This window comes from Impatiens glandulifera, chromosome 3 (genome assembly GCF_907164915.1).
Source record: "Impatiens glandulifera chromosome 3, dImpGla2.1, whole genome shotgun sequence".
NCBI classification, from domain to species: domain Eukaryota; kingdom Viridiplantae; phylum Streptophyta; class Magnoliopsida; order Ericales; family Balsaminaceae; genus Impatiens; species Impatiens glandulifera.
The window spans coordinates 59,335,747-59,360,069 of NC_061864.1; the positions used below are offsets into that span (position 1 = coordinate 59,335,747).

Consider the following 24,323-nt stretch of genomic DNA (forward strand, 5'->3'; position numbering starts at 1 on the left):
TTCAAATACAGATTCAACTTAAATAACAAGCATAAGTTGGAAATCAAAGATTAAATATTCAATTAAATTTCACCAGCTCTCAACTCCCTAGCTAGTTTTAATATATAGTTGGGAAGCAATGTGTGCTTATTAAATAAGGAGCCTATATTTGACCTAAATTCAAGGTCAATGTTTCAAAAAAAAAATCAATTTAAAGTCCATTCAATAACTAATTATTGTAAATTAAATTGATGAAAACTATAAAGAATTCATTTCTTACCAGAGTATTTAAAAAAAGTACCATTCTGAATTTATGTTTCTAACTAAAAAAATTAACCACTATAAATTAAAAAATATTGTTATAACATTTATAACAGTGAATTAATTAACTCAATTTTATCAACTTAAATAGGTGATGATTTTTTTATTTAATAAAAGAGTGAATAATTTTATACCCATGTTGAAGATCTATAATGTATAGATGTAGATAATTTGAAAAGTATTTATTAATTAATTAGTTAAGGGTTTAATCGGTTGGGTGGGGAAGATGAACCATGCAACAACTAACAAAGAAAATTCACACTAAAAGCAGTTATGGACTAATTTGCATACTCAATTAATATATAATATAATTAATGTTATTATATATATTACACACACCTTTTTTACAAAGCTGACATTAGGGATGACTATTTTTAGTCAAAATAATAATAATAATAATAATAATAATATATATATATATATATATATATATATATATATATTAATTTGATACTTATAAAATGTATGCATGTCAATTAACAACATTAATATATATATATATATATATACCTAAATAAGTTTTGATTGATTATAAACATAATATATTAATAAAAAGGGCTTGAGAAAGCAGTCACATTTATGAGATTTAAATTTGCAATCATATAAAAAGTAGTTAATGTTGGACCCAATTATCCCAAAAACCACAAGTTGTTATATATAATACACAACTAATTAATATATTTCTCAATTAAGTTGTGACATATATACTTTCTTAACAGTTTTATTGAGGTTTCCACTTAATATCATATACAATAATTTCAACCATTTTTAATACTTCACTCTTATTTGAAGTCAAAACCAACAATTGTGAGCTTCACCACACGACCATTATCATATGCCTAGTCACAATATAAACTTGTATCATCGACATTAACTTGGTGATCATGAGAAATAACGACAATGCTTTGGCGTTCTTGTTTGGGAACTATTGTAACATTCTTGATAAATTTATTGGTGACTTTTACAAGGTGGAGGATCCCTAGGGAGTGATGCTGGAAAATGACATCGCAACAATAAGAAAGTGAATGAAGTTGATACAACTAGAACAATGAGTGTCATTGCCATTATCAACCGTGTGTGTCTTGGAGGATGACGAGGAATATGAGGATCAGTTAGAGAAATAATGATGAAAAGAAGTTCAAAAGGAAAGTGAAACCTAAGTAAGAAATAGAGATGTATAAGTTTCAGAGCGATGTCATCAAATATAACTATCAGGCCAAACCCTAAGGTGTTTGAAAAGGCGTGAGAGTCCAAGTGGACTTGAGTTTGATCGATAAGTTGTTTCTTTGTGATGATTTATCTTTGAGTTGACCGGTTTTGGATTTACTTATGGCAAAAAATTTATTGTGCCCCTATTTGGCACCGATGTCTAATGTAAAAGAGTTTCAATTTTTAAAAATATTTTTTATAATTTGCTATCCATATATACAAGTTGATCTAATTATTTTAATATGTATAGAGGATCCTTGTCTCCTAAAACCTGGATTTGAATGCGGATAACAAGATGCAATTTGGTGAACTATATTTTCAGATTTAGTGGTAGTATTATATTTATATATATAGTGTTGTGTCTGTTTTTGAGGAAAATTTTCAATTTGGTGCAATCTTCTTTAGGAAACATCCCTCAATTAACATATATGAATTTGTTCATTTGGTGATGACACTAGAATTACCTAACCATAAGTTTAATAGATTTGGTTGATATCTTCTTCTTCTTCTTCTATATGACTACTTACCATTGAATAATACCTCCATGGACATATCATCTCTTATTTAAACTAAACACTCACCTTTTTTTTCAAAGTAAATCCATCCATTTCATTCTATCTCTCCCGGAGAGAAAGATGGGGAGATCTCCATGTTGTGGTGAAAGTGATCATGATGTGAAGAAGGGACCCTGGTCAGAAGAAGAGGATACAAAGTTAGTAGATTATATCCGCGAACATGGGCATGGGAATTGGCGAGCGCTCCCCAAACGTGCTGGTCTGAACAGATGTGGAAAGAGTTGTCGGCTTCGATGGAACAATTATCTCCGACCCGAGATCAAGCGAGGGAATTTCTCCGATGAGGAGGAGCAAATTATCGTCAAACTCCACTCCATTCTTGGTAACAAGTAGGGCATGCATTACTTTTTAAGAACTTTCTATTTTAACCTTAATATCTTATCCATACATTAATCAAAATAGTAACATTAATTAATAATTGATTGACTTACAGGTGGTCTAAAATTGCTACAGAACTTTCGGGTCGTACTGATAATGAAATTAAGAATTATTGGAACACACATCTTAAAAAGAAGCTTCTGAAAATGGGCATCGATCCAAATACTCATAGACCTATTTCGGACCTCTACTCGTTAACTAATCTTACTCATCAATTGTTGTGTGCCCAATCATTAATGGGAATTAGTTTAATGAACCCTTGGAACAACAACAATATTCTCCTCCAAGGCATATTGAAGGGTATTGTGGGTAATTATACACATCCATTTATGAACAATAATATCTCCCCACTAGATGATTTAGTCTCATCTTCAAGTATGACTAATCCACATATTTCAACTGAATTTCCTGATTTATCCCCAATTAACCAAGCACAAATGATCAACAATGTGACATGTTCCAACCTATATTCTTGTGTTCATGGATTAATGGAGGATACATCTCTTCCTACATTAGTTATTACTTCCGAAGAGAAGTTTCCCACGGTAAATCATGATAATAACACATCGGAATGTGGGATTAGACGGTTGGAGGAAGTCGGTTACTCGATGGGCTCTAATAGTTTTGAAGACTTGGAAAAGTACTTGCTAAACGATGCCGATGATTTTTCCTGGAAAGATGTGATCAATTAAGAGTTTTTCTTAAGTATTTCTTGGTATTATCTTGTGTCGCTAAAATATGCATACCTGTAAAATGTAATGAATAATAATAGCTTGAAAATAAATATGTTTTATTATTATAAATGTGTGAAAAACTCCAACTCATGACCATTTAAGGAGATAGTTCTTAGTAATGTTAAATATATTTTAGACATTCTTGAATACATTTGTGCATTTTTGCACAAAGTTTTAACCTTTTTAACTTAATAAAAAAAAAATACATTTATGTAAACGTTTATGAATGTGTTATTTATTTATTTTTATTTTTTTTATGTTAAAGCAGTAACTAAATCTTGGATGCTTTTAGATGTTTATTTGTGAAAGTCTATTAATTAGCTGCACATACTTACCTAATACTATCCTTGTAATCCAAGTAATTGACTCCTCATACAATATTTGTTGGATTTTGGATTTAAATATATATGTAGAACATATTATTAGATAATGATTATGAAATGAATAATTGTAGATACCCGTTTAGTATTTGTTTATTTGGTGACGTGTAGATACCCGTTTATTATTTTTTTATTTGGTGACGTGACAAGACAAATATTAATAATATGGTGGGTCTTCTTATATTGTGGGCTTTAACAATATATGAGCTTCAACTAGGGTTAGGCCCCTAAGACAAGTATTATTTAAGAAACAAGAGGGGGAGATTCAAAGAAGAACTCTCACGCCTTCTCTCTCAACTCTCCTCCGTTTTCTTGTCCTTTGATTTCCCCCGTCAATATCAGAGGAGAACGGATAATACTTAGTCTTGGAAGACCTAATCGTTCCTTTCAAAAACAGATCAATTCAGATCTACAATGGAATCATCTTCAGATACGCTTCCGCTGCGTTATAATTATAGTCTATATTCATGATTATGATACTGATTAGTCTTTCTATCAGATGGTATCAGAGCTATTCTATTTATGAATCGATAATTTTTATAATGATCGTATTTGAATCTGGATTAGTTTATTTATTTATTTATTTTTTAATTAATAATAAATAAAATATATTATTTTATTTTTATTATCATTACTATTAAACTACAAGATAAATAAAGAAATAATATTCACTAAGAAAATAAAATAAATAAGAAATTGATAATATAATATTTTTTATTATTATTAAATAAATAAGGAATTGATAATACAATAATTTTTTATTATCATTAAATAATTAAGGAATTGATAATATAATATTTATTTTTTATCATAATTAATAAAGAATTTATATTATATTAAATAATATTAACGGCTAAGAAATGAATGATTAAAATCTGTTTTATTAAATTAGATAATAATATTAATAATCTAATATTTATTCCATTTAAATAAAATAATTTCATTTTCAGATGTCACCAAAGTGACCTCTATTTCGTAATTGTTTTATTTAAATTCTTAAGGATGATTGTATATATTTTTTTTATTTCATTCGTTTATTGATTAACCCAAATGTTGATCAATACTTGACAGAAATATAAACATACTCGTGGTAATAAATCTGTGACAGTTATAAAGTTTTCATGTGGATTATACTTTTATTTAAAGATAAATTTATTAGTTTTACAGAATTTATTGTCAAGATTTTATTATTGCAACAAGAGTACCGCTTACAATTAAAATTATTATCCAAATATTTGGTTTTAATGTTGTGTTTGGTATCTTGCGATGGGTTAACCATAATTTGTTTATTATTTAAATATTTGTAATAATGTGAGTGTTTATATTTTTTTGTTAACTTTAGGATCTGGTTCTTTGATATCTGCTAACTATCCAGTCCCCATTTTATCGGGGGACAACTTTAAGAACAGGAAAGAATCCATTTTGATTCATTTGGGCTATATGGATCTGGACTTAGCATTAAGGATAGACCAACCCGCTCCTCTTACGGATGTAAGCACTACTGATCAAAGGAAAATGTTTGAGAAGTGGGAAAGGTCTAATTGTTTAAGTTTGATGATCATAAAGAAAAGCATTCCAGAAATATTTCGGGGTACGATATCTGATGATATCACTAAGGCTGAAGAATTTCTCATCAAGATAGAAAAACGCTTTACTAAAAGCGATAAGGTAGAAATGAGTACTTTTCTTAAGTCACTCATTACCATGAGGTATCTCGGGAAGGGGAACATAAGGGAGTACATCCCTAATATGTCCAATGTCGCTTCAAAACTAAGAGCACTCAAGTTAGACCTTTCAGAGGACATGTTAGTCCTATTGGTCCTGCTCTCACTTCCTGCTCAATACGATTAGTTCAAAGTTAGTTATAACCGTCAAAAGAAGAAATGGACTCTTAATGAACTCATTTCTCACTGTGTTGAAGAGGAAGAAAGAATGAAGCACAAAAGGACTGAGGAGGTACATATGATTGGAACCTCGAAATATGTCAGCGACATTAAAAGAATGTTTAAGGCCGTGAAGATTGAGACTGCTAAGGCTCCAGTTCTAGCTCCTCAGGCTCGTCCTATGGAGAAATCTTGCTTCTTTTGCAAGAAGACTGGACATGAAAAGAAGGATTGTGCCAGCTATCACAATTGGTGTGTGAAGAAAGGTACTGTTCTTACTTTGGTTTGTTCTGAAGTTAATCTAGCTTCAGTGCCTCGAAACACTTGGTGGTTAGACTCTAGTTCAACTACTAACATCAGTGTTTCAATGCAGTGTTGCCTAAGCCACCGAAGCCCAATTGATGCTGAAAGACGCATTTACTTTGGAAATGGGGAATCGGTCGAAGTGGAAGCAGTTAGAAATTTTAAATTGTTGCTAAGTACTGGACATTTTCTTGAATTAAAAGATACTTTTATTATACCGTCATTTAGACGGAATTTGGTTTATGTTTCTTATTTGGACAAATTCGGTTATTATTGTTCGTTTGGAAACAATGAAGTTGCATTGTCTTTGAATTCAAATTTGGTTGGTTTTGGTACTTTTATGTTGAATGACATTTTATACATGCTTGACACTTTAACTTCATATCATGAAACCCTAAATGTGCAAACGAGAGGTACTAAGCGAAAATTAAATAATTCAAGTTTATTATGGCACAAACGTTTAGGTCATATTTTGAAAAATCGAGTTGAAAGACTCATTAAGGATGGAATCCTTGATTCCATAGTTTTTTCGGATATTGAGGTTTGTGTTAACTGCATTAAAGGTAAACAGACCAAAGTGAAGAGGACATGTGCTTATCGAGCTACATAAGTCTTAGAGTTGATACATACAGACATTTGTGGGCCATTTTCCACACCTTCGTGGAATGGTCAACAATACTTTGTATCATTCACAGATGATTATTCTCGATATAGCTATCTTTACCTCATAAGGGAAAATCTAAGGTATTGGACATGTTCAAAGCATTTAAGGTTGAAGTTGAAAATCAACTCAACAAACGCATTAAGATCATCAGATCTGACTGTGGAGGTGAATATTACGGTAGAAATGACGGATCGGGTGAACAACGTCCATGCCCTTTTGTTGACTTCCTTAAAGAGTGCGGAATAGTCCCTCAATACACCATGCCAGGTTCTCCTAGCATGAATGGTGTTGCAGAGAGACGTAATCGCACATTAAAAGATATGGTTCGAAGTATGATATGTCAAACTACTTTGCCAAAATCTTTTTGGGGGGAAGCATTAAAAACTGCAGTCTACATTCTTAATTGAGTACCGACTAAGGCGACAATCAAAATACCTTATGAACTCTGGACTGGGCGTAAACCCAGCTTACGTCATTTTAGGGTGTGGGGATGTCCAGCTGAGGCAATGCGTTATATGCCAAATGAACCAAAGTTAGCATCTCGTACGGTGAGTAGTCACTTTATTGGTTACTCGAAACGATCAAAGGGGTATAAGTTTTATGATCCCACATCAAGAAACATTTTTTAGACGGGTACTGCCACGTTTTTTGAGAATGTTGAGTTTAGGGGGAGAAATACAGTTTTAGACTTTTCTTTAGAGGATCAAGAAATCACCAAAGTGATTGACCTGACACCTCAAGAAGGATTAGTCATTCCGACTCCCATACAGTTTCAAGATACAATTGAGGAACCCATTCAAATTGAACGGGAACACCAAGTTGTAGCTGAAGAACAAAATCAAGAAACTCAAGAACATATTGTTCAAGAGCCAACGTTATTACGTAGATCCACTAAAGAACGGAGAAATGCCATTTCGAATGATTATGTGACATTTCTTCAAGAAAATGAGGACAATGGTGGCATGACTGAGGATGATCCTATCAACTTTTGTCATGCCATGAAGGGTCCTAATTCAGATAAATGGATCGAAGTAATGCGTGATGAGTATATATCAATGCAAGACAATAAGGTTTGGGAACTTGTCCTATTGCTAGAAGGTGCAAAACCCGTAGGTTGTAAATGGATTTTTAAAACCAAACGGGATGCTAATGGTAATGTGGAGAGGTATAAAGTACGTCTTGTAGCTAAAGGTTATACTCAGAAAAGGGAATTGACTATAAAGAGACTTTCTCTCCGGTTTCTTTGAAAGACTCTTTTAGGACAATCATGACTCTAGTGGCACATTTTGATTTGGAGCTTCATCAGATGGATGTAAAGACAGCGTTTCTGAATGGTGACATTGATGAAACAATCTATATGGTACAACCTGAAAGTTTTGAGGTCGATGACTCGAAACAAATGGTTTGTAAATTAAGAAAATTTATATATGGACTAAAACAAGCGTCTTGCGAGTGGTATCACAAATTTCATCAAATAATTCTTTCATACGGTTTTGAAATGAATGTAGTTGATGATTGTGTTTATCAAAAGTTTAATGGGAGTAAATTTATTTTTTTGGTTTTGTATGTGGATGACATTCTGCTTGCCACAAACGATATGAGCTTCTTGCACGAAACTAAGAAATTTATTTCGAATAACTTTGAAATGAAAGATCTTGGTGAAGCATCTTTTGTATTAGGGATTCAAATATACCGTGAAAGATCTCAGTATATTCTTGGGTTATCTCAAATGAGCTATATCGATAAAGTGCTTGAACGATTTGGCATGTAGAATTGCAAACCAGGAAATACCCCAGTTGCCAAAGGAGACAAATTCAGTTTAAATCAATGTCCAAAATCAAGTTTAGACATCCAGGAAATGTAAAAGATTTCATATGCTTCTGCAGTTGGAAGTCTTATGTATGCACAAGTATGTACGCGTCCGGATATTGCGTTCATAGTTGGTGTGTTAGGCAGATATCTCAATAATCCTGGAATTGATCACTGGAAAGCAGCTAAAAGGGTGATGAGATACCTAAAGAAAACAAAGGATTATATGCTCACATATAGGAGGTCAGACCATTTGGAGATCGTTGGGTATTCTGACTCCGATTTTGCGGGTTGCCTAGACAGTAGGAGATCTACATATGGCTGTGTTTATACATTGGCTGGAGGAGCCATTTCTTGGCGTAGTGCCAAACAGATACTTGTTACCAGCTCTACTATGGAGGCTGAATTTGTGGCATGTTTTGAAGCATCACATCAGGGAATTTGGTTAAAGAATTTTGTCACAAGGCTGCGCATTATTCTGGGGGTCGAAAGACCTATTAAGATTTTTTTGTGACAATAATTCAGCTGTTTTGTATTTCAATAACAATAGAAGCTCGTCGAAGTCAAAGAATATTGACATTAAGTTCCTACATGTGAAAGAAATGGTACAAAGTGGTCAGATTTGTATCAAGCATTTAGGAACAAAATCTATGTTAGCAGACCCCCTAACTAAAGGTGTAACACATATGCTATTTTACGGGCATATTGCACGTATGGGTGTGTTACAATTTAAGGAAGCTTCATTATAGTGGGAGAGTATGCTATAATTAATTTTTTGTCAATTGCGCGATGTTTTCTAAAGCACTTTTCTAATCATAAATAAAGTTTATTTTTAATACTTTTGTACATTATATTCAAAGATAGCGATCTCATTAAGTTTGGACCAGAGAAAATTGACATATTCAGGTCACATTAATGTGATTTTTTCTCTACATGTTTCATAATTGATCTATGTCGTTTGATTGCAGTAGTATTAGTGATTATTGTTAGTTTAACCATAAATATGATGAATGCTTCTTTAGTCCTATATTGCTATGATTGATGGACCAGATTGTTATAAGCCCTTTATTTTTTATTGACTGATAAATTGAGCTTTTGAAGAATAATGTGTTCATTCGGATACATATTAAATCCAGTGGGAGATTGTTGGATTTTGGGTTTAAATATATATGTAGAACATATTATTAGATTAAAGTCATGGGCTTAATGATTATGAAATGAAAAATTGTAGATACCCGTTTAGTATTTATTTATTTGGTGACGTGACAAAACAAGTATTAATAATATGGTGGTCTTCTTATATTGTGGGCTTTAACAATAAATAGGCTTCAACTAGGGTTAGGTCTCTGAGACAAGTATTATTTAAGAAACAGGAGAGGGTGATTCAAAGAAGAACTCTCACGCCTTCTCTCTCTCAACTGTCTTCCGTTTTCTTGTCCTTTGATTTCCCCGTCAATATTAGAGGAGAACGGATAATACTTAGTCTTATCTTCAGGTACGCTTCCACTGCGTTATAATTATAGTCTATATTCATGATTATGATACTGATTAGTCTTTCTATCAATATTATCTAAATTTATTTTCTCCCTTAAAGTTGACGGATTTATATATTGTTAATGAATCAAAATAAGGATGTAATAGTCTATTCAGGTCAATTCGGTAACTAAAACGTATTTTCAAATTGTTGACATCAATTTTTCTAATCTTAAATCTCACAATTCAGTTTCAATTTATTGATCGGATCGATTTATTCGTAGGTGAAAACATTGATCTCCCATCAGTTCATGACATTGAATCTAGACGAAGTCACTTAACATTAATAAATTGATTTAATTTGGTTAAGAGAAAACATTGATCACAAACATTTTAGGCTGTATATATATTAATGTTGTTCATGAAGAACTCAAAATATGGCAGTACATCAAATGGAAAAAATATAAATGGGGAGCATAAATGCTTATTAACTTCAAATTTGTAATTCATGATATGAAATGGTAGAATATCACATCCTTATTCACTTTGAAACTCAAAGTGTTCTTGTTTTCTTCTAGTGACCAAGTCCCGCCTTGAGTTTTTGAATGGTGGAAACATCAGTCTTGAAAGATGTGGCCAAAACCGCATCAGATATGCTAGTGTTGAAAACAGCATTTGGGATTGACACGGTTCCAGCATTTGCACTTCCAAATGCAGATACTGCGAATGCCGGTTTGTTGGCATCAACATTGTATTGGAAGTGAACTAATCCCTTGGGGAAAACAAAAATGTCACCTTCTTGTAGAGTTTGAGTATATAGCTTGTTGGTGGTGTCAACTATCCCTACTTGGAGGCTCCCATCGAGGAGGAACAAGAGCTCGGAAGCACGTGGGTGGGTGTGAGGAGGATTGACCGAGCCACCCGGGTATTGCAACACAGCCATGGACACACTTTGTCCATTAAGGATAGGAAACTCGGCCAAGCTGGCCTTAAGTACCTTGAATTTGTCGGGTGGTGGGGCACCAACTAGTTGTCGCATCCCCGTAAACGTGAAGAGGTTTCCATCGACGACGGGAGGAGAACCTAGTGGAACTATAAAATCCGAGAGGATGTCTGGATCGCCTGCCATGGCCATGTGAAAGATGGCTGCAAATGATAGTGTCATGGAAAATATTATAAACTCGAATCTTGAAGCCATGTTATATACGATGATTTGAGAAATTAGAAAAAATTAAGGGTTTATGTTGCTTTAGGTCTAAGCCAATGTCACACTCTATTTATAGAAGAGCAAATCACAAATGGTCATTTCTTGTGTTTCCTATATATGTAAATTAAGGTATATACTCATTGACTACAATGAGAAAAAAAAACTAATTAAAATATGTTTCATTCATGTATAAAACTCCCTTTTCTGCTTAATTAAGATGGAGCTAGCCATTAGCATAAAGACAATGGATATTAATGACATTGTGGGTTTCACCAACTACAGCTAGCAATTTTTCTTTGTTGAACTTGATTTGACATGGTCTAATTTGTTTTTGTTCATTGCATTATCCACCTAGCTTTGTATTTGCTTGCTATTTTTCAAATAAATAAGTTTTAAGACAAGTTCTAAGTTAAAAAAAAAAGGTTAGATTCATTATTTTTAGTTCACTTATGTGTATAACTCTTAGGTAGTGTTGGTTGGTAAATGTTCATTTATTACATGTATACCAACTATATTTTAAAAATTAAATATGTACTTCTATAATTAGTTCATTTACTCACTTAAAATGTGTTCAATTAAAGCTATGATTATGAGGTCATACTAAATTCCTAATTAATTAATTTTTTTTTTACTTATTTACACCTATAAACTATTAAAAGTGTATCTAGATATACTTCTATTTTAAAATTAGTTCATTTAGTTTAGAGTTATTAACAATGTTAATTGTTTTTCACTTTTTTAAATATATATCATATATGCCCTCTTTTCCTTAGAAGTTATATATATATATAATTAATTAATTAATTTATATATAATTATAATTTTAATAATTTATATAACTCACTAATTATTATAAAATTAATTAATAAAGAATAATTAAAACATTAACTAATAAGAAAATTTAATAAAATAAATTTCAATTTAATAATTTTTGTGTCAATATAATTTTTTATTGAACTGTAATGAGTTGTCAACTAATCAGACGTTATTTATAATTTATTAAAATAGTTTATAATATTAAATGAAATAATATTTCAAATTTAAATAATTTGTAAATATAAGGTTAAACATTTTTTTTTGTATGAATGATTAAACTTTGTTTATATTACAAATAAAATATATTATAAACATATTTTAGTACAAAAAAAAAGTGATCAAAATTTATAGCTTATATGATTATTCGATCACTTAACATCTTACAACAAATTTATAATATAAAAAGGAGAAAAAGAGCAAACAAAAATCGGTTTTGGGAGGATAACGTACCTAGTTTGATTCAATGCGATTTTTTTGACATGAATTGTAAAGATATTTATGATAGAAAAACCCGTTATTGTTATTATCTGATAATGTTATAATATAGGTAAATTTGAAAAACATGTTGAAGATCATATTCCATAACAACGATAACTATGCAACAAAAACAAGCAAGAAAAACACCCAAGAAGAAAATGAAACATAATCTTTAGGCTTTCGGTGTTCTAATCTTCTGAATTAATTACACAAGCGTTGGTTTTTTTTGCCTAAAATATTCTTTTTGGGTGTTTGTCCCACATAGGAAGTGAGCAAGAAAAATGTCTTGACCTAACCCTATAAATAAAGGGTTTGGGTGTTAGTTTTCTCTTAAACTATTTTGAGTATCTGTAATCCGTGTTAACGATTATAGTGGAATATTTTTCAATGGCTCTGCCCGTGGATTAGTCAGCACTTTTGCTGGATACCACGTTAAATCGGGTGTCGCTTTCATTTTGTCTTTTACTATTATTATTATTATCATTGTTCTCGCATCCGTTATAACAAATTGGTATCAGAGTGGGGTTGTTCAGATCTGCTCAGACAAAAACGATGGTTGGAGGTAAAAGTTTGAAAGCCGACAAGTTTACTGGGAGGAATAGTTTCAGTCTGTGGTAGATCAAGGTCCGGGCCTTGTTGAAACAACACGGCCTATGGGCTCCCTTGATGAAGCCTGCACTTGTCCGACCACCTGCTGATATGGAGTCTTTGGAAGAAAAGGCACACTCAACATTGCTCTTGGCTCTGGCAGACGATATCATTACTGAGGTGGCTGAGGAGGAAACCGCTGCTGGTTTGTGATCTAAGTTGGAGACTTTATACATGAAGAAGAGCTTAACCAACAAGTTGCTTTTGAAGCAACGTTTGTTCAGTCTGCGTATGCAGGAAGGTACACCTCTTAGAGACCATCTAGATCAATTAAATGTAATATTATTAGATCTGTGTAATATTGATATTAAGATAGATGATGAGGATGCTGCCTTGATTCTGTTAGTTTCTTTATCAATATCATATGAAAACTTTAGAGAGTCTTTCATTAGTGGTAAAGATTCATTGGCTCTAAAAGAAGTTAGATTTGCCCTTCACAATAGAGAATTGCGACATAGCTGCAGTGGCACTATTTCGGATAGTCAGACTGTTGGGCTAGTTGCAAACAACCATCAGGGATATGGTAAACCGAGGAAAAAGAAGTTCCCTAAGAAACCAGTCAGTAGGGGTTCGAAACCAACAGATGTGTGCAATTACTGTAAAGAAAAGGGACATTGGAAGAATGAATGTCCAAAGAAGAAACAAAGTCAACATGAGAAGGCACAGGTACTGTTGCAGTTGCTGAAGATGGTACAAACTCCGAAGAGGATATTGCCTTAATTGTTGATGGTCACACACATTACATTGATGTGTGAGTTCTGGATTCTGGAGCATCTTACCATATTTGTCCTAGGAGGGAATGGTTTTCAACCTATGAGCAGGTGGATGGTGGAAATATTTCTATGGCCAATAGCTCTACCTGCAAGGTGGTTGGGATGGGCTCGATCAATATTAGAACTCATGATGGAAAATTCCGTACACTGAACGATGTTAGACATGTTCCACACATGACGAAGAATTTGATATCTCTAAGTCCTTTGGACAAGAAGGGGTTTAGTTTCAAAGGTGAAAGTGGAGCCTTACATATTTACAAGGGTTTAAGTGTGATTCTGAAAGGTGTGAAGCGGGGCACTTTGTATTTTCTACAAGGTACTACGATATCTTATTCTGCTGTTGTTGCTTCCTCCGAGATTGACCAAGGAGACATGACGAAGTTGTGGCACATGAGGCTTGGGCATATGAGTGAGAGGGGGATGCAAATTCTAGCTAAAGATAATCTTCTGTGTGGGCATAAGATAAAGGATCTTAGGTTTTGTGAACATTGTGTTTTTGGGAAACTACATCGCATCAAGTTCCCCAAAGCGATTCATAGAACAAAAGGCACACTTGATTACATCCACTCTGATTGTTGGGGGCCGTCACGTGTAGAGTATTTGGGGGGTCACAAATATTTTCTGTCGTTGATTGATGATTATTCAAGGATGACCTGGATATTCATAATGAAGCATAAGAGTGATTCTTTCAAGAACTTCAAGCAGTGGAAGGCATTAGTGGAGAATCAAATTGGGAAGAAGGTCAAGAGGTTACGAACTGATAATGGTTTAGAATTCTGTTGGTCAGAGTTTAATGAGTTTTTCAAGACTGAGGGGATTTCCAGACATCATACGATTAGGAATACACCTCAGCAAAATGGTGTAGCAGAACGTATGAATTAGACACTACTAGAGAGAGCTCGGTGTATGCTCTCAAATGCTGGGTTAACAAGAATGTTTTGGGTTGAAGTAGTTAACACAACATGCTATCTGATTAATCGTGGACCTCACACAGGTATAAATCTGAAAACTCCTTATGAACTGTGGTCTGGAAAGCTTGTTGATTACTCTATTTTGAGAACTTTTGGTTGCACGGTCTACTATCATGTCAATGAGGGGAAGTTGGAGCCAAGAGCAAAGAAGGGAGTATTTGTAGGCTATGGGAATGGTGTGAAAGGAAATATAAGATCTGGTCCCCTTCTGAGAGGAGGGTTATTTTGAGTAGGAATGTTGTCTTTGATGAAAATTTCATGCTTAACCCAACTGTGAAGTTCACCATTCCGGTAGATTGTGGTGTCGAGAAACAGGTGGAGCAGGAAAAGACTGAGGCTAGTTGTGAAGCAGGGGAGAGTTTTTCTCAACCACTTTCAGCGGCAGATTTTTCAGTTGCTCCATCATCATCTATAGAACATCAAAATCTAGATCTTAATCGCCCTAGAAGAGCTAATTTTGGTGTACCTCCTATAATATATGGCTATGAGAACATGGTTGCCTATGCTTTATAGGTTGTAGAGGAAGTGAATCCTCATGAGTCATCCACCTACAAGGAAGCTGTTACGGGTACTGAGTCATTTCCTGCTCCACCTATTTATCGACACCACAATCTACCGGAATGGTGAACTTCACAGTTGGGTTAAGCATGGAATTTTCATCAAAGACAACATTCTTACTCAGAATAACCCTCCTAGGACAAATATGGTAAGATGCTCCAGAATCCAGAACCCACACATCAGTGTAATATGTGTGACCATCAGCAACTAAGGCCATATCCTCTTCGGAATTTGTACCATCTTCAGCAACTGCAACAGAACCTGGTGCCTTCTCATGTTGACTTTGTCTCTTCTTTGGACATTCATTCTTCCAATGTCCCTTTTCCTTATAGTAATTGCACACATCTGTTGGTTTCGAACCCCTACTAACTGGTTTCTTGGGGAACTTCTTTTTCCCCGGTTTACCATATCCTTGATGGTTATTTGCAATTAGCCCAACAGTCTGACTATCCGAAACAGTGCCACTACAGCTATGTCGTAATTCTCTACTGTGAAGGGCAGATCTAACTTCTTCTAAAGCCAATGAATCTTTACCACTAATGAAAGACTCTCTAAAGTTTTCATATGATATTGGTAAAGAAACTAACAGAATCAAGGCAGCATCCTCATCATCTATCTTAATATCAATATTACGCAGATCTAATAATATTGCATTTAATTGATCTAGATGGTCTCTAAGAGGTGTACCTTCTTGCATACGCAGACTGAACAGACGTTGCTTCAAAAGCAACTTGTTGGTTAAGCTCTTCTTCATGTATAAAGTCTCCAGCTTAGACCACAAACCAACAACGGTTTCCTCCTCAGCCACCTCAATAATGATATTGTCTGCCAAAGCCAAGAGCAATGTTGAGTGTGCCTTTTCTTCCAAAGACTTCATATCAGCAGGTGGTGGGACAGGTGCATGCTTCATCAAGGGAGCCCATAGGCCGTGTTGTTTCAACAATGCCCGAACCTTGATCTGCCACAGACTGAAACTATTCCTCCCAGTAAACTTGTCGGCTTTCAAACTTTTACATCCAACCATCGTTCTTGCCTGAGCAGATCTGAACAACCCTGCTCTGATACCAATTTGTTATAACGGATGCAAGAACAATGATAATAATAATAATAAAAGACAGAATGAAAATGACACCCGATTTAACGTGGTATCCAACAAAATTGCTGACTAATCCACGGACAGAGCCACTGAAAAATATTTCACTATAATCGTTAACACGGATTACAGATACTCAGAATAGTTCAAGAGATAACTAACACCCAAGCCCCTTTATTTATAGGGTCAGGTCAATTACATTTTCCTTTTTACTTCCTATGTGGGACAAATACCCAAAAAGAATATTTTAGGCAAAAAAAACCCAACAAAGGGCTATTTGATCTTGAATGGATGTGATATTTCTTTTACCGAATATTAGGTCAAGGATGATAATGTGCGGATAAAGAACACAAATAAGTTTACAAATATTCTCGCTGTTGTAGTTCAGATCGGTTAAGAAATCCTTACAGGCAAACTTAGAATTGTGGAACGCGGTTTATACGATATATTAGAATTTTTATTTATTTATTTTAATTAAAATAATTTAAAGTATAAATGGTCTATTAATTAAATATTTATCTTTATCATTAATATCTTTATTTTAATATATAAAGTATTAAGAAAATATATTTAAAATATACATTATCGGTCTCATTATAAATATAAATTCAAATAATATTTTAACGTGACCAACTAAAAAACGACTCAAATTTGACAATTTGAAATGGAATATTTTATTGTGATAGCAAATTATAGTTATTTGTTAAAATAGGGACCAAGAAAGTGATAATTAGATAAATTGTTCTCAATAAATTCATAATGGGCAATCCAATCATTCGAACAATTAGTTTTTAGATGACTCAATTTAGGCTTAATTATGTTTCGAACTACTTAAACAAAAATGTTATTAATCATAATCGAATTTAGAACATTTATTTATCATTCAATAATGTATACGAAAATAATATAAAATATCAAATATTTATTAGACTTCAAATAAGTAAATGAGGTAAGAACGACAAGATCACTACATCCTTATTCAATTGGAAACACAAAGTGTGTTTGTGTGTGTTGTCCTTTTATAGTATTGAGCCAAATTTAGTGGGCAAGTCCGGCCTTGAGTTTTAAAATGGTTGAAACATCAGTCTTAAAAGATGTGGCCAAAACCGCATCAGATATGCTAGTGTTGAAAACCGCATTTGGGATTGACACGGTCCCAGCATTTGCACTTCCAAATGCAGATACTGCGAATGCCGGTTTGTTGGCATCAGCATTGTATTGGAAGTGAACTAATCCCTTGGGGAAAACAAAAATGTCACCTTCTTGGAGAGTTTGAGTATATAGCTTGTTGGTGGTGTCAACTATCCCTACTTGGAGGCTCCCATCGAGGAGGAACAAGAGCTCGGAAGCTCGTGGGTGGGTGTGAGGAGGATTGACCGAGCCACCCGGGTATTGCAACACAGCCATGGACACACTTTGTCCATTAAGGATAGGAAACTCGGCCAAGCTGGCCTTAAGTACCTTGAATTTGTCGGGTGGTGGGGCACCAACTAGTTGTCGCATCCCCGTAAACGTGAAGAGGTTTCCATCGACGACGGGAGGAGAACCTAGTGGAACTATAAAATCTGAGAGGATGTCTGGATCGCCTGCCATGGCCATGTGAAAGATGGCTGCAAATGATAGTGTCATGGAAAATATTATAAACTCGAATCTTGAAGCCATGATATATATTGGAAATTGAGAAAGAATGAGATTAAGGGCTTAAGTTGATTTAGGTTTAAACTAGTGCACATTCTATTTATAGAAGAACATTTCTAAATAGAGTTTTTCTGTTTCCAATGTAAATTAAGGGGACGATGAAAACAACAATTGTTTTTCATTTATGTGTAAGATACATTAGCATAAAGACAATGGATAATGACCTTGTGGGTTTCATCAACCACAGCCAGCAGATTAGCTACCAATTTGACAATGCTGAGAATTCTTTTCATTTTTATAATAATGTGAATATAGAACTTAATTGATCGAGGACATGGTCTAGTTTGTTGTTTTTATTTACCAGTCTTTTTTTTCGTTAATATATTACACAACTAAATTAACCTAATATTTGAGGAATATATAAATTTATTCCTCATTCATTTAGTAAAATAATATTTAAACAAACATAAACAAGTGTTGATAAGTTCAGATTGATGCATAAATTTTTACGGGATTATTCGAGTCTTCATTTTCACATATTGTTAGTTAGGATAAATTAAAATATTCAAAGTGATGGGGAGTTTGAATTTTTGTGACCCATATATTTTTACTAAGGTCTTATTGTCAAAGTGGTGAGCTCGTTTTTTTTAACAGAGATTTCTATGTGTTAATATGATTAGAAACAAATATGAGTTGGATTGATCTGGTTGGTTCACAAAAATATTCAATCGCTCCGTGAGATGTAGCATATGAAGTGACATATCAATCATGTAGAAAAAAAATATCATTCTTCGTTTACTATGGGCGATGGTTCATCAATTAAAGAGTTTATTAATTTATTAATTTATCGAATATATTTTAAGTATTTTTATAAAATCAAAATTAAGTTTTTTAAATAATTCACACAGTTTTAAAAAAATATTTAAAACAAAGCTTAATTATTGAATGAATTTATGAATTAAATAATAAATAAATTTATATATATATTTCTGGTCCGAATTTATTGTCCTAGTACATGTTCCGATATATGTCCCTCCTTCAAAATATAAGGCCTCGTTCCCTTTGATTTTTTAAAAATTCATTTAAAATCAATTTTCCAATTAATCACTTCTTAATAATAACTTCTTATTAAAATACTTTCTATTTTAAACTTTTTACTAAAAATAATCATCACCTCTTTAAAATCATCACTCATCATTATTTTTTTTTCTCTCTAAGTTTTTTCAAAATACCAATCTGAACCAAGCTTAAGATAAAAGAACTTTGAAGAATTTTGAAGGATATTGAAGAATAGGACATTCAGTACATTGAAACATATCTTTCTATTATTTTTTCAACCATTATATTTTTTTTTTTAATTCGCGTCATTATACACATATTCTTCTATTTTAATTCTAAAAATATATTGGTACCAATGTTTGAACTCAAAACATTAACCAATAAAGACCTCTAACTGAACTATCACAGATAATGATGTCAATTTGAAACCGTCTCACGATAATTGAACCAAATTATCTCGTTTGGACGTTTTTCTTCAAACCGAACGGGAATGAGATTGTGATGGTATTTGTGTCCCCATCCCGACCCAATCTTATCTCGATTCTACCCGAAACACTATAAACACAATCATCAAAGTAATTATTCATCAACCTATTTGTTGGTTAAAATCTTGTAAATAATATATAAAATCACAATTGTAATTTATTTTTTTATAATAATATAAAATTTTAATATATTACAATATATATTATATTAAAAAATACGTTTATATAATTTAATTGTATATTTTTTATTTTTTTTTAAAATATTTTATAAATAATAAATCGCGGAATTCCTCGAAACCAAACCGAGCAGTGATGTTATTAAAAAAAATTCCAAAAACAAAAACAAGGTGAGAATAAAAATGCATTCTCACCTATTGCCATCCATAATCACATGTATCCCATCAATAAACAATAATTAAACACTCACCACCAAGCATATATGGTAATATATTAGAATTTATATTACTTTATATACAAATTTATAACTTATAAAATATAAAAACAAATATATTTGTAATATTATATATTTAATTGTATTTAACACAAATGTCATGCCAAACTCAGAAACCAATCTTATCATTATTGGGCTCAAAAAGCTACAGAAGCCCAATTCATTATAACCAGGCGCCAGCGAACCAGAAAACAAAACGTGGGGACGGCGCTTCATCTACGGATATCATCTTTCCCTTCAGAATTGAGAGGGAAATATTTACTCCCTCTCCCAGTTCTCCATTTTCCTTCACTTCAATTTCTGCAAATTGCAAGCTTTTTCTGTTTGACGTCTATGGGGTTTCTTCTACCTCACTTCATCGGCGGGAGGAAGCAAATGGAAACTCTGGATCAACTAAGAGCAAAAGCACCGTTGAAAAGAGCCTGTTATTTCATCACCGAATCCAGCTTTCAAAGAAAACGAGACTGAAAACTAAGACTGGATGTTGTTAACAAAGAACAGAAGAGTGTGTTTGAGTTCCCATCGTCACTTCACTGATGGTAACGCGAATCGAAGGGTTCATTGTCAAGAATTCATTTTTCAGTTGTTTCCGTCATAGTTATCCAAGACCCACAAATCATCAATCGGTAAATCATTGATTTTTTTCGTAATTTTCTTCATCTTATCATTAGGGCATTAGATTTACTTATGTATATAATCGTTGCAGTTGAGGTGTGCTAGTTCTAATGCTGTCATTTCTCAACCGTTTGAGGAATGGAAAGGAATCAATGGAAATCATCAGACTTACGTTTGGTTGTTGGATGGATGTGTTAAATCAGGAACATTTCTTAATATCAAAAAGCTTCATTCGAAGATTTTGAAGTCTGGTTTTCTTTCAGAACATGTTGTTTATGACCGGCTATTGAATTCCTACATTGCTTTTGACAAATTAGACTATGCATTGCAGCTTCTCCATGAAAATACTGATAGAAGTTTGTTTTCATGGAATGCTTTGATTTCTGCTTTTGTTCATAGGAAGCTCCATAGTCAAGCATTGAGACTTTTCTCACAAATGTTAGAAGAAGAACACTTAAAACCAGATGAAACAACGTTTTCTTGTGTTCTAAAGGCATCCAATGGTGACAAATTTTCTTTGAAGTTTGTGGAGCAGTTGCAGGCTATCATCATTCGCCTCGGTTTCTATTCATGCTCACTGGTATGTAATCCTTTGATCGATTTATATTCCAAAAATGGATTTGTAAACTCTGCTAAACTAGTCTTCCAACAATTACCAACAAAGGATAGTGTTTCATGGCTTGCTATGTTATCTGGATTATCTCAAAATGGACTTGAACGAGATGCAATCGATTTGTACAATGAGATGCAAGAATCCGGATTCATTCCTACTCCATACATTTTTTCTAGCATTATTAGCGCCTGCACGAAAATTGAGTTATATCCACTCGGTGAGCAACTCCATGCCCTTGTTTTCAAATGGGCATTTGCGTCTGAAACTTATGTATGTAACTCATTGGTAACTTTATACGCTCGATCGGAGAATTTTGTATCTGCTGAACAAATTTTTGGCAAAATGAAATGCAGGGATGAAGTTTCGTACAATTCACTAATATCAGGGCTTGCTCAACAAGGGTTTAGTGAGAAAGCCCTCCAACTGTTCGAAGAAATGCAGGTTGGCGGTTTAAAACCTGATTGTGTTACGATCGCGAGTCTCTTGAGTGCGTGTGCATCAACCGGAGATCTTTTAAAGGGAGTACAGCTGCATTCGTATGCGGTTAAGGCAGGGTTACTTTCGGATATCATTATCGAAGGTTCTTTGCTTGATCTTTATGTTAAATGTTCAGATGTTGAAACAGCTAATGAATTTTTCATGGAAACAGAGAAGCGAAATGTTGTTCTTTGGAATGTGATGTTAGTGGCTTACGGGCAAATTGGTAATTTGGTTGAGTCGTCGGTTATTTACTCACGGATGTTGAGTGAAGGACTTAGACCTAACGAATATACGTATCCTAGTATATTGAGGACTTGTACGTTAGTGGGAGCTCTCGATCTCGGGAAGCAAATACATACCCAAGTTGTGAAAACTGGTTTTCAACCGAACGTGTATGTTTGTAGTGTACTTATCGATATGTATGCTAAACTTGGAAAGCTTGATATTGCTCACCAAATGTTGAGACGGATTCCAGAAGATCTTGTTTCTTGGACTGCTTTGATCGCTGGATACACTCAGCATGATAAGTTTTCGGAAGCTCTTAAGCTTTTCGAAGAAATGAATGATCGAGGAATTCGATCGGATAACATTGGGCTTTCAAGTGCCATAAGTGCTTGCGCTGGAATTCCTGCATTCAATCAAGGACGACAAATCCACGCTCAATCCATTGTATCCGGTTATTCTCTCGACCTTTCGATTGGGAACGCTCTTGTTAGTCTCTATTCTAGATGCGGTAAAATGGAAGATGCCTACTTAGCATTTAGTAAAATTGTCGATAAAGATAGTATTTCATGGAACGGACTTTTATCGGGATTCGCACAGAGTGGGCTATACGAGGAAGCACTTGGAGTTTTTCGTCAAATGAATCAATCGGGAGTAGGTTTCAATATGTTCACGTATTGTCCGGCGGTTAGTGCCGCTGCGAATATGGCGAACGTAAAGCAAGGGAAGCAAATTCACGCGAGGATGGTGAAAACCGGATGCGATTACGAGACAGAGGCGTCTAACGTGTTGATCACTCTATACGCTAAATGCGGAAACCTAAACGATTCCAAACGACTCTTTCTCGAGATGTCGGAAAGGAACGAGATTTCATGGAATGCGATGATTACGGGTTATTCTCAACACGGGTGTGGTCTCGAGGCATTGGAGATCTTTCGGGAAATGAATCGGGTCGGTGTGTCTCCTAACCACGTGACGTTTGTGGGTGTTTTGTCCGCGTGTAGCCATGTCGGTATGGTAGATGAGGGGATTCGTTATTTCGAGTCCATGACTGAAGAACACAGACTAATACCGAAGGCAGAGCATTATGTTTGCGTCGTGGATATTCTCGGTCGTGCTGGCTATCTTCAACGAGCGAAGGAATTTGTTGAGTCGATGAAGATCGAACCAGATGCTATGATATGGAGGACACTCTTAAGTGCGTGCACGGTTCATAAGAACTTTGAAATAGGAGAGTTTGCCGCCAACCGTCTTCTAGAATTGGAGCCCAACGACTCGGCCACATACGTTCTCTTGTCGAATATGTACGCGGTTTCGGGAAAGTGGAATTGGAGGGACAAGATAAGGCAAACGATGAAATCGAGAGGTGTGAAGAAAGAAGCCGGTCGAAGTTGGATCGAAGTTAAAAACTCAATCCATGCGTTTTTTGTTGGTGATAGGCTGCATCCAATGGCGGATAAGATTTACGAGTTCTTAGAGGAGCTAAACGAGCGAGCAATTGAGGTTGGGTACATTCGAGAGAGTAATAGCCTTTTAAATGAGATAGACCGGGCTAAGAAAGATCTTTCTATGTATGTACATAGTGAGAAATTGGCTATTGCTTTCGGGCTTATTAGCTTGTCTAGTTCGGATGCATCGGTGCCCTTAATGGTGATGAAGAATCTTCGGGTGTGTAGCGATTGCCATAATTGGATCAAGTGTGTGTCCGAGGTTTCTAAACGAACAATTATAGTACGAGATGCGTATCGGTTTCATCATTTCGAGAAGGGTGCATGTTCGTGTAAGGATTTTTGGTAAATTGAAAATCGAGGCTTTTGCAATCTAAATTGTTAAAACTGGTTATGCCAACAATCGGTTTTCGAGTAACCGAACCGATTATGTCAGTTTCTGGTGATATAAAGAATGAGGATTCGTGTAAAGATCTGTATATATGTTGAAATGTTTATCAATTTGCATAATTGATTTGATTTAATATTGTTTCCTTCCAATTCCATGTATAACCATGAAATAGTATATTTGTTTTTCCTAGTCACACTTAATTAGAATTGAGAGATAAGAGACATATTTACTCCATTTTGAAACACTTTCTTTCTTTCTTTTTTTTTGTCGGAGGCATTCCAATTGTGTTTCATTATTGTAATTCTACTTTAATTGTGATAAATTTGTATTGTATGTGTTATGACATAAGAGTGGGGTTCCTAATTTTAATCGTGTAACTGAACCGGTTATATCTAAGTTATATCTAAATGGGTTGACTGGAAACTTTCATAATCTTGATGGGTCGACAGACTTGTTGATGAATATTATTGGAAATATAAAGTCGGATATCCAAAAAGTTATCAAACGTCTTCATAGAGTATGGCTGAATTTATTCAAAAAACCGACTCAATCCGATCATCCCTAATAATAATAAAAAAACAGTTTGCCTCATGAACCTTAACCGGACCGAGTACCCATTATAATCTCTAGATGCATTCTCAATTTATGTTTTGTGTAAACTTTTCTTAGG

At 34.1% G+C, this 24,323-nt stretch overlaps 5 protein-coding genes across 7 annotated transcripts; 3 read left to right on the top strand and 2 right to left on the bottom strand.

The window, feature by feature from the left end:
• The first annotated feature begins 2,144 nt into the window (after positions 1 to 2,144).
• Positions 2,145 to 5,512, top strand: LOC124930493 (transcription repressor MYB6-like). Its single transcript, XM_047470831.1, has 3 exons — positions 2,145 to 2,413; positions 2,518 to 2,646; positions 5,413 to 5,512. Exons 1-3 carry the CDS (start codon positions 2,145 to 2,147, stop codon positions 5,510 to 5,512), a joined length of 498 nt encoding a protein of 165 aa, XP_047326787.1.
• A 2,181-nt stretch (positions 5,513 to 7,693) lies between these two features.
• Positions 7,694 to 8,749, top strand: LOC124930494 (secreted RxLR effector protein 161-like). The gene is made up of 3 exons (XM_047470833.1): positions 7,694 to 7,828; positions 8,198 to 8,255; positions 8,313 to 8,749. The coding sequence occupies exons 1-3, from the start codon at positions 7,694 to 7,696 to the stop codon at positions 8,747 to 8,749; spliced, it is 630 nt and encodes a 209-aa protein (XP_047326789.1).
• Positions 8,750 to 10,282: 1,533 nt separating this feature from the next.
• LOC124930495 (germin-like protein 9-3) lies at positions 10,283 to 10,909 on the bottom strand. Its single transcript, XM_047470834.1, has one exon. It carries the CDS (start codon positions 10,904 to 10,906, stop codon positions 10,283 to 10,285), a length of 624 nt encoding a protein of 207 aa, XP_047326790.1. The 5' UTR covers positions 10,907 to 10,909.
• Positions 10,910 to 17,289: 6,380 nt separating this feature from the next.
• LOC124930496 (putative germin-like protein 9-2) lies at positions 17,290 to 17,916 on the bottom strand. Its single transcript, XM_047470835.1, has one exon. The coding sequence runs from the start codon at positions 17,911 to 17,913 to the stop codon at positions 17,290 to 17,292; it is 624 nt and encodes a 207-aa protein (XP_047326791.1). The 5' UTR covers positions 17,914 to 17,916.
• Positions 17,917 to 20,101: 2,185 nt separating this feature from the next.
• LOC124929194 (pentatricopeptide repeat-containing protein At4g13650) lies at positions 20,102 to 23,795 on the top strand. 3 transcript variants are annotated; one of them, XM_047469491.1, is made up of 3 exons: positions 20,102 to 20,510; positions 20,591 to 21,692; positions 21,762 to 23,795. In XM_047469491.1, the coding sequence occupies exons 1-3, from the start codon at positions 20,421 to 20,423 to the stop codon at positions 23,609 to 23,611; spliced, it is 3,042 nt and encodes a 1,013-aa protein (XP_047325447.1). In that variant the 5' UTR covers positions 20,102 to 20,420; the 3' UTR covers positions 23,612 to 23,795. The 3 variants fall into 3 exon arrangements, with proteins under 3 accessions (XP_047325447.1, XP_047325448.1, XP_047325446.1); XM_047469492.1 differs by having other exon boundaries at positions 20,591 to 21,079; positions 21,164 to 23,795; XM_047469490.1 differs by having other exon boundaries at positions 20,591 to 23,795.
• Positions 23,796 to 24,323: the final 528 nt, after the last annotated feature.